Here is an 11,685-nt window from a genome sequence, read left to right on the forward strand (position 1 = left end):
AATGTCATTTGCTCATGAAAAGTTGACCTACAGTACATACTTAGCATGAAGTACATCCAGGCTTTACATGGGGATTTAGCATTGTCCGACTTTGACCTCAAACGACCTCAGATGATATTTGTGAAAATCGCTTGTCCTTTCCATCACTAAAATAGACACACAATATATCCGAAAATTCATGATGGACCATGCATGAAGTTTTTGAATTCTCATGTCTACTTAAAAGCTAAGCCATACCACACATTCTAACACACACACATACTGTAAACACCATCATCACCATCACATAGATTCCTTTTGCCTTTGGTAAGGAATACAAAAACATATACATGTATCAAAAAAAAATATTTAAAAAAAAAGCCTTCCCTTGAAGTATCTTATGCATGTGCTACCCATTTCTACTAGACTACAACCCCTTCAAACATTAGTAATCTGAACTTAGAATCAAGAGAACTCATGAATTATTTACCAGAGTCTACTGCAAGAAGACATCACAGTTGCCCATGATGTGCAGCAGCATACTATTACATGCTGACAGCAGACTGTGGGTTATCATGTACAGAAATTAAATTTTCTAGATTAGCGCTGCTGTTTCTCTGTCTATCTCAACTGGGCAAGTCGCCTTCTAGTGCTGCTGTGTGATCCAAGTTACATAAATTTCTCAATACTGCAGGCAGGTGATATGAAAGTGCCGTGATCAAATTTGTGTAGACCATTTATGTATCCTCTCTATTTTTATGACTTGAAGAAATTTGCACATCATAATCATCATTTCTAATGACAGAGATCTGTCATTATAATATTTTTGTCTGGATTATTAGGAAATTTTAGCCAATCAAAAAATTTATTTTCAAGAAGGTCTGGGCAATTTGAGGTTTTATTTTGTAGTAAAGGAGTATCAGGTTGAAGCCAAAGTCAAAACTAAAGGTGACATTTTCACGGTGAGACGAGAGAGAGGAAGTGGGTGATGACTCCAAATACGGCCATAGGCGGCACGGTGCTAAAATATCCACCAATTTGTGCAGCTGACGAAGATGGGAAAGCATGGTGGTATAAATGGTGACATTAACTTCACATGTGTACGATGTCTGGAAATAAGATTTGTTGCATATATTTATTTAGTTGCACTGATGACATATCATATTTCCTCTGGTAGACCAAACAAAATGTCTTCTCATGTTGTGCAAGGAAAGACTATTAGCCATAGGTATTACAGCCATTCATGGGGTCATTCATAATGTGTACCTTTCAGGCAGTTTACAGGTTACTGTGGTACATGCTGTGGTAGAACTGAGCTCATCGAAGAAAACAAACAGGTCTCACTCCTGGGGTCTTTGCATAGTATAGAATGGCACTGTTATTGTTCCCTATTCTCTAGACATGCTTAACAACCGTACCTGGACTGACAGTCGCTTACTTGTCCGAAGCCATGCCACAAATACTCATCTAAATAACCTCTATTCTCCAATCAATAAGCAAGACAATGGATGCCAATGACCCCCGTTTGCATGGTCAAAATTTCAAAATCAATTGCGTCAAAGTCTTCTATATGAATATATGTCAAAGACCAAGGTCTTCTTCCCTGGATTCAGTGATAGCCATTCAAGCGTTTCCCAAAACAATCACCCACTGTTTCAGTGATTTGATCAAGACTGTAGGAAAAATATCACACCACAATACAAATCTAGATATAGATTTCAGTGCTAGAGTGGTTGATGCAGGGAAAAATTTAGTGTTCAAAATTTTGCTGGCATATTTGAATGCTCAGAGCTTTGTCTCTGTTTAAATATTATGGTTTCTATGGTACAAACAGTGCTATGCATCATAGCACTTGTATATAGTAATTTTGCCAAGTTTGCATTGCAACATCAAATGATGCATACTTATTGTCGTGGGAGAGTTTACACTACACTGCAAAGTAATATACATTGTCAAACATTGGTGCATACAAATCTAATTACTTTTCTTAACTCTCTTTTCAGTAGAACTAGTAACCATATCAATGAAGAATGTGTACACGCCCTAGCTATAACTCAGCTACACCTGTAGCCCAAGAACAAAATCAGTGTCATTTACAAAATGTTTTGTTGTGACCTGTCATAGGACGAATACAAATGTGTTTTCATTAGAGAAAGCCTACGCATTGTCAAAACCTAAGCATTACAAAAGCCTAAGCATTATGATAGTACTGTACCTACAGTAGTCTATCGGCCTGAGACCTTAAGTCTGACTCTTAGTAACTAGTCTTTACGGAGATCGACAAATCTTGGACAGAACTGTAGTGTAGAGTTATAGACATTTTATGTGGTGTATGACACTGTTCATGATTAATCATGTTGGGTTGCAGGAATTCCCTGGTAGTGATAAATGATTTCCGTAATCGTTTTCGATAATTCCCAGAGAAAGACGGTAAGCCAAGGGTAAACAGAACAAGTACTGTACATTGCAGCAACATAAACGAGCATGCGTTATGCTCACATGCACAGTATCGTACTACACACATGTGGTACTTCAGCTAGCTTGTCATACGTGCGTGCGGCCGTGAGGTAGAAAGCAAGCTTGGTCGCATCCAGGGTCTGTACTCTGTAGTTTACGAAGTATGTACGTGACTGTTCGTAATCACTAGCGCATATCATGTACAGTATGCACATACAGCTAAAGTGTAGGATTTTCCCCTCTTACTGAACGTACCAAAATGTGATTTATTTCTTATGTTGTTTCTTATATGAATGGAGGGCAATACCAACAAGCTACTTTAATATTTTTTTTGGGGGGGGGGGAGATTTTCATTTTAAAGAATAGGGATTTTCCAAGTTTTGTTTGAAGTGTTGAACAACCTAAGCAGGGTTTTTAGGTTGTCCGACCCGAGTTTTAGAAATCTTGGACGAGCGTAGGACTGTTAAATTTGCGCCCTGTTGATGGTTGGAAGTCTAGACACTGCTATGATGGGATCATGCATTCAGCAGGGATGGTACATTGTTACCGGATGTTGGCTCTTAAAATATATCAAGAAATCGTTGTTCATGAGGAACTAGTTAACCGTGTATATCGATCATGGAAATTCTCATTTCAGGAAATTGCAACAACCCTCCGAGACATGTACTTTTATTGCCTATGTACAGTACATACATGCATGTAACAAGAAACTCACTCTCCTTGGCTATACCTAACAAAAGTGAGTGACATAAATGGTAATTGAGGCACACACGTTAGTTACTCAATTGGGGAAGGGTACATTTGCAGCAATGGTTTTGGAGATAACATAACCATTCCTTACATTTTGAAGTACATGTATGACTGTCATGTCCCACCAAATGAGATCCCCCTGGAAGACTGTTATTTACAACACTAAAGCAGCCACATGTTTGCATGGGAGAAGCTAAATGGCCAGCTTATTAGTGCACTTCACATCTAGTTGCTATCCAACTTACAATGTTAGATAATTTTGGAGTGTTTTTTCTTAACTATTTGGAGGACCATTCATGTGGGGGGAAAGCACAGATTTCTTCTCCATTGACAAACCAATTTTACTTTTTAGCCAACAAGGGATGATACTCAAGACCTCAAAGATACTAGCAGCTGGAATAATTTATCCGGTATAGCATCGTAAACTGCTCTGCAAAATGGGCAAAACTGCTATACAAGTGTAAAGATGCATGGTAGTATTGTACACAGGAACAACAAGTACTATTTTAAAAGAGACAAAGTACAGAGCCTTCAAAACTGCTATGAAAATTTGAACCCTGAATTATTCCATGATTAGGTTTCATTGCTTGAAGTGCCACTGCCTTTATCGGCATGACCACATTACTGGAGATTGGCAAAGAAGCAAATTCTAACACGAGGCATAATAACTAAGCCTAAAACGGTTAAACTTACATACTTTATTCCATATCCTAACATAGGTTAGGTCGATAAAAGAAGTACCTTGTCCCTAATGTCCATATCCTAACATAGGCTAGGCCAATAAAAGAAGCACCTTGTCCTTAATGTCCATATCCTAACATAGGTTAGGCCTATAAAAGAAGCACCTTGTCCCTCATGTCCATATTCTAACATAGGTTAGGCCAATAAAAGAAGCACCTTGTCCCTAATGTGATATTAGTAAATTTGGATGGCATATAGTAACTTCTCCCTGCCAGGAGAAAAAATATTGTTTTTGAAGACAAAGGCAATGACGATCTCTGTCAAGTTTCCTGTGTTTAGTTCAAGTAAGTGATTTCGAAAAGGGGGGGGGGGGCTTACAATTTTATTTTCACACGGTTACTACCGCGTCTGTCTGTGTAGCTGTATGTGTAAAAACCAGAACACTAGGTTAGGGAACACACAAATGTTTCCCCTATACCACCATTACAATGTTCTTGGCACCTGTGTTTCAACCAGTTAGCTGAATTAACCCAATTTTACTTGACTTTGTTCTGTGGCACAGTTTTGTCCTTCAACTGATTCTGCCAAAGGTTTTGAGTCACAACAGTAGAAGCAATAAAAGAGTTCTGTTAGACCTTACGTTAGGCCTAACACAAATTTCTGATGCTTTAGCCTAGGTTTACTTTTCTAATTTGCCAACCTTTGCTAGGTCTAGTGCAATGCTAGAGGATCTAAGTAGCAAATAATGTTTTCATGTAGGCCTAACCATAGGATATATCAGCTTTATCAAGTCAACAGTTAGCCAAGCCTATAGTTCTTGATTGACATAACTAGCCTATAACTATTACTTAGGCCTAGGCTAGGCTTCCAAAATACATCAAAATAGGCCTAGGCCTAGCCTAGATTGTACTCGTTTGTACGGAAATTATGCAGATAACAGCTTTAAAATGGGACACTGATGCATTTAAGGCCTGACAAAAGACCAAATTGCTAAATAATGCATAAAGTATTATTACTTTTCACGCAATTAATGAGATACACTTGCACTAGGACTCAGAGGCGGAATCATTGCATACCTAGTCTGTACCATAAACATAAATTGCACAGCGTAGGCCAAACGGATGTAGCTTCAGTATATACACAATCAATACATGTATGCGCAGGTTTACACTGACGTTAGCCTAATAGGTAATGATCAATTTAGATTGATTCATCGTAACGTTAGGCTACAACAAGTGCAACAACAACTATTCAGTTCATGACATTACTTACCATACCATCCCGTAAGCACCCTCTCCTATGTAAGCAAGACCTGTATATTTAGGACCAACATTGAAGGCCTGTCCGCGGACTTCTTCCACGGGTAGTTTACCGTTTCCAGTGGCCATTTTTTTAGCCTAAACACTTATGGGTCAGCTAACACGGCTTGCAAGTTCTGCACGGCCTCCCAGCTATATTGCCTTGATAATCGCTGATTCGCCAGGTTCGTACCATGTGATCTGCCTCTGACGTCAAGGGTGGATTTCTGATATTCAAAATCAGAGGGATACATTCAGCTGGATTTCTCGTCTCAGAGAAGCGATAGGAGTCGGGAAATTCCCTAACAGGAACATTATTCCCACTATTCTCTATGGTTATCGAAAAGGTACCAAACCTGCACAGTTGAATTATGAGTATGTTACAACTTACATACGATTAATTATCGAGACAAGATTGTAGCCAAATCTTAAAAACTGCTACCTGCTATACAGATATATAGCAGAGATCTTTGATGTTTTAACACAATATAGCCGTTCGACACATTCGGTTATATCAACCTGCAGGGGCGTCAATCACGGGAGAGGGGAGGGTGCAGGGGGAATACCCCCTCACTATCTGCTAAGCCAGCACTGATAGCAGCATTCGCTAATCTCCTTTTCCAGTATACTACTATTTTGTATATTTCATAGTATTTTGTATTGCACGTATAAGCAATATAACACTATATGTAAATAATATTTTGCATTCAGTTTTGTTAGTAATGCCGCAATAGTTTGTAAGTGTTTATGAGATAATTTTATATTTCATAGGAGTTTTGAGACAGATACATATATGGTGTTAAGCCTGGGTTCTAACCTGCTAGTCATGTTGATGTTATAACCATGTTACTCATACCTCAATTCTAGTTTAGTGGTTATGTACAAATGTCATCTCAAAATATTTTATTTTTGATTAAGTTAACTGATGTACGTACAGGGCCGTAGCCTGCGGGCAAGGGGAGGGGGGCCATAGGGACAGCTTCTCAGTTTCTGAGATTTCCACTTTCCTAAATGAAAGTAGGCCTTACGACAATGTGAACCTGGACATTATGCAGGGCTATAGTTTTAGCGAAATGTTCATATCTTTTCTTGCGATTTCATATTCAGTAGTGTGCAGCCTCAAGATTATAGGCGCTTATTGTAGGAATGACGTTCAAAAAGAACACACGGTTTAGCTTAACCGCTCACCACGTATATGCACGATCGCGAGTGCAATGACCGTGCTTTTGTTTTGGTTTTCACGAGTTTGGTTAGAATAACAATAAACGTAGAGAGCTCCTAAGATTTAACGTCTGATGTGAAACTACGGTTCATAAATACAGTTTCGTCCATATGTTCTATATAGGCCTATCAGTTTCATTGTTAACATATATATCAATGCACCAATGTTTTAACTACATCAACATCCATTGCTATCAGAAGTTGAACTTGAAACAGCAAAGACATTATAGGCTAGAAAGGGACTGGCACCACAAGTATTATGTTACACCATTTGCGCTGTGTCACTCTCTTACATGCAGTGGGATGCGATACTTCAAATATGTGTGTGGAGGAGGGGGGGGGGGAGCTGAGTTCTACATTTTACCCGACCGTTCAGGTGAGAGCATGGACCTCTATGAAAGGGCCAGAGGTGAATGAATAATATACAGGAAGTGGTGTGAACCTGGGATTGTTGAAGCCTAATCCTATGTAAGGGGATCTCGGAGTCCACCCCCCCCCCACCCCACAATGATGCATTCTAAGGCATATTTATAGACTAGAAGTTAGGTATAAAAATACTTCGAAACATATGGGTGTACTAATAAATACTCTTGGATGTTTGTGTGAAGTTGAATAGCAAAAGGAGGAGGGGGTGGGTACACCCATAGCAGTATTCTAATTTTCCGCCCGCTGAATGTAGTCAATGCGCCAACTGAACTATTTTACCCCGACTGACTATAGAAGGTGAGGCTGGGGGGGGGGGGGGTTGCTTGGACACCCAAGCCTCCTGATAATAAATGGTGCTACATGTTTTGGTCCCTTTCGGAGACGTTTAGCAACGTTTTTAACATATAACTACATGTGGGTCAGTTGGGTCAATGTACTTTTTTTTCCATGCACGACACACACTATGTATAATGAAGGGATGAAGATTCGATGAAAATCTATTAAGTTCTCTCTCTCCGTTCAAGTGTCCGTAAAATCGATCAGGAACGTAATGGCATTGAATGCATTCGCGAAAACGAATAGAAAAGCAAGACTGACAAACGAGGCCAAGAAGCTTAGTTTATTGGTCAATTACTGACCTATAAAAATCTATAAATGTTGAACGCAGTTAACACGTAGCCTGCACAGCTGTCGGTTGTGTATTATATAATACTGTTATATAACATTATGTACGCTCGCATGTATAAGCAAGCCATGCAGTCTAAGTTACATTGGTCTTGGCCTTGTACCAGTAAAAGAAATTGATCCATTATCATATTCTTAAATCTTCATAAGTATACATCTCATGAAGCATCGTGTGTGTTGAGCACGTAGTGCACGAAAACTTCCCTAAGTAATCATAGTTACGTGATGACTTTTAAATAAGGAATTTATGAATGTAATCTCCATCGGTGTACTGTTTAGAAAATAATGACCCTTTTTGGCAGGCAGTGACGTCACAGTCATAATAATCAAACCTTTAAAGGTGGTACGGTACGTCACTTGACTCCGTATACAAAATGACGTCATTGATGCGGTATATCTGTTGCTTCCGACAGAGGGAAGCATATGGAACGCGAAAAGGGAACAATTCCTGATTTGTACAAAAACCATGTAAAATTCGTTACCAATATGTCCAAATTTGTAGCAACAACCATGTAAAAAATCGTCCAAAACATCCTGATTTGTAGCATTGGGGATGTAAAAATCGTTAACTCGTTGCTACAATTGACGCCGTTGTTAACGAATATTTCCCTTTTCGCGTGCCATAGAAACATAGTGCAGTTCCGTGTAAACGCAGAGTACCAAACTTACACACACAGATGTGTTTTACATGCAGACTGAGGACCCCATTGTTCAAATCTACGAGTACCACTGACTAACTGCAACTCTTCAAAACGATGTTAACATCAATGACATAATCAGTTCAGTGTTTTTAATTTATTATCCTCTCCTATTTCATTCAATGTTGTATATAGCAGCTCTATGTGTTTGCACAGACAGAACTTCACTCCCAATGGAATGCATTGAAACCTTGGAACGCCGTAAATAAACTTCCAAATCTGTCAAACTTCTGTGCAATGGAAATGTTTGCATTATTACTACGAGCACCGTCTGATTTGCAAAGGAGTTGGTGATCCACATCCGAGTCGGACCAGCCTGCATGATCGTGTCTCCCGCCCCCACCCCCCCCCCCAGATTGATTACATGACGATAAAGCTAAGGTGGGGGTAGCGTGTTGTCGGACCCTTCGTTCTCAAACCATGGTGTCTATAGGCCTACAATGCTGTACTGCGGTTGTTCTCAATGAATTTTCTACGTAGGCCAGAGAAAACTTTGGCTGGAGCAAGGGGTCAGTCAGAATTGAAAATTTCGTGAATGTTAGGCCGGTAGGATATTCAATCGTAAGGCTTTATGACCCGTGAATCCGAATAGTGCAAGATAATGGGCCATTTGGTGGAGGGGGGCCGGGGGAAGGGCAGCTCTCCTTGAAGTCTTTCGCGGGCCGGATTTGGACCCCTAATATACTGCTGTAACGCTGGTCTGAGCATACAACACAATGAGAGAGATACGGTGGTCACGGTTACGAACGTCGATGAACTTAATTGTTTACAGTGCATTAGATCACTGATAGAATGCAGGACATAAACTGATAATCGCTCTGTTTAGAGCGCAAAAGAAGACTACTTGAAAAGAGTTCTACAAAACCATACCGAGGAGCTTACCAACATAGCTTAAATGAATATATGCAAATCATATAATGAATATTCATAATCAAAATCATCGCATGCTGTAACGTACGGTAACTTATTACTGCAGCTGTATAAACGCATTGTTATTACACTGTATCTACACTTAAAACAATAAAAGTTTCAGACGGCTCATCCACGTGACATCAATTCAGAAAATAATGGCGCTAGAAACGACTCATTTCAACATAATACACAATTATTACACATCCGTTGTTATGAAATAGTAGTCAAATTCCATTGCACATCCTTATCAGACCTCTTCACCCGTGTTGGTGTAATTTTATTTGATCAAATTGGCTGTATGATTCCATAAGCCTACACTGTATATATTACACGAAAACAGTGATATTTCCTGTGGAAGGTCAGTAAGGTAAAGGGAACTCTATGTTACTGGTATATGAACAGTTATTAACAATCAATCCACTCTTGTCAGTACAATCGTCCTTTATGGTGGCGAAGGGAAGGAAGGAGAGGGAAAGGAAAGGAAGATGGAATGTTGGAGGTGCGGGGATGGGGGATGGGGGAGGGGGGCACGTCACAAAAAATGACAGCTTACCCGAAGCGAAACATTTGAAAACATCTTAGTGTTATCACAGCTTATAATGTTGTGTTGCACTGAAAATTTTATTGTATACGCGTTTGATATTGTGTATACATTCATGGTTGTTTAAGCAAGCACAAATAACACAAATCATTATTAACAAAGTTTGAAATTCCCTTCATTTTTTGGCCGATTATACTATTCAACCTGACTGTTATAGTCGTCATTTACAAAGCTCTCAGTGGACGTGATTTGTTTCTCGGCCGCAAGTCAGCCGAATAAACAGTAAAATTTTGATGTAGAATATACAATTTTAGTGCCAGGTTATTATTATATTGAAACTAAATAACATATCTTGACAACAGAAGTGGCTGTAGAATCAAAACTAGAACTTTTGCTTATTTCCTCCCTTTCTTTCTAATTATTACCTTGGTCTATGACGCATCAACACTAAAACTCTGTCTGCAGTCATCATTGAATGTGGACAATGTTGTGATAGCTATTGTTTGGTGGAGGTGAATTTGTTCGTAAGATTTTCATTTTCTTCTTGGAAATTCTGGAAACTGAAACAGCCCTCAGCCTGGAAAGTGACAAATTTCGTGTGTTAGTCAATGGAACGATTATATATAGTTGTGGTTCTAGACCGGATAAAAACACTGTAGAGGACGCCCTCCAAGCATTCTTGTGGTAGTGGGAAATATTTGTAAAGAGCGCCACAATTAACGCACGATCTCGGTTAATATCTTGATATGTGGGCAGATTTACTGCATAAAAAGCAGTTATTTCTTCAAAAATATTTATGGTATCACTTAACAAATCTGTAGCAAAGTGATGGACCTTGAACAGTTCATTTTGTTTATGACTTTAAACCACCATTTGGAACAAATTAAGCGCCATTTTTTACTAATTCAGAAAGCTTTGTGAAAAAGTGCCATTCGCTTCTAGTCAGATTTTTTGCCGTGAAAAGTGCAAAATCTGACTATACAGCCATGGTTACGATTGTGAGATGAATCGCGAAATTTACACATCTTACACACTGACGTTACTAAGCAACCAAAGAAAAACAACAGCCTCAAGTGTTATCGACATGTCTGATGTAAATTTATCACCAAACGTGCATATTTTCCACCAGACTTGAGGATCATAGCTAAAGTGAAACAAAAATCTATCAAAAATTAAAAGAACCAAAAAATGTAATAAAGCGTTCAAGAAGTAGTCACCATGACGACAATAAAAAGCTTCTTTTCCTGGCAAAACTGGTCTGTAATTAAAATTATGGTAATAAAAAATATCGTTGCATTTGATTAAGTATGATTATCGTTTTCCATTGGGAAACGTAACTAAGATTGAGTCAAGATTCAAATCACTAATTCCACTGACTCAGCTCTAGTCCGGAGATTTACTGATAATAACTCGATTTCACCTAAACAAAAACAATGTTTTATGATACTATTCTTTATGATACTACTTTTGATGATACTACTTTTGATGATACTATTCTTTATGATACTATTTTATGATTTTATTCTTTATGATAGGCTACTATTCTTATGATACTATTTTTGATGACACTGTTTTGTATGATACTATTCTTTATGATACTATTCTTATGATATTATTCTTATGATACTATTATTATGATACTATTTTATGATACTATTCTTTATGATACTATTATTTATGATACTATTTTTGATGATACTATTATTTATGATACTATTTTTGATGATATTGTTTTGTATGGTACTATTCTTTATGATACTATTTATGATGTTTTTCTTTATGACACTATTTTATGATACTTTTCTTTATGATACTTTTTAGATGATACTGTTTTATGTTTCTATTCTTTATGATACTGATTTTTATGATACTATTTATTAATGATACTATTGTGTAATAAATTATCAAACAACCATGATGATTTTCTTCTTTTTTTTTTCTTTTTTTTTTGCCAGATTTGTGGATCAGTCTCAGAGTGCGAGTGAATAATAAATGTCCGACAATAATATCCCCTTTGTTTACCCAGATCATTAGTCGG

General features: G+C 38.1%; 1 protein-coding gene across 1 annotated transcript in view; it reads right to left on the bottom strand.

Annotated features, from left to right (window-relative positions):
• LOC139980870 (mitogen-activated protein kinase 1-like) overlaps positions 1-5,331 on the bottom strand; it is a 37,098-nt gene extending 31,767 nt beyond the window's left edge. The window contains exon 1 of the mRNA XM_071992864.1: positions 5,140-5,331. Coding sequence (XP_071848965.1) covers positions 5,140-5,255 — 116 coding nt within the window. The 5' untranslated portion in view covers positions 5,256-5,331. The remainder of the gene's footprint in view (positions 1-5,139) is intronic.
• Positions 5,332-11,685: the final 6,354 nt, after the last annotated feature.

The sequence above is a fragment of the Apostichopus japonicus genome, chromosome 15, assembly GCF_037975245.1.
Source record: "Apostichopus japonicus isolate 1M-3 chromosome 15, ASM3797524v1, whole genome shotgun sequence".
Taxonomy (NCBI): domain Eukaryota; kingdom Metazoa; phylum Echinodermata; class Holothuroidea; order Aspidochirotida; family Stichopodidae; genus Apostichopus; species Apostichopus japonicus.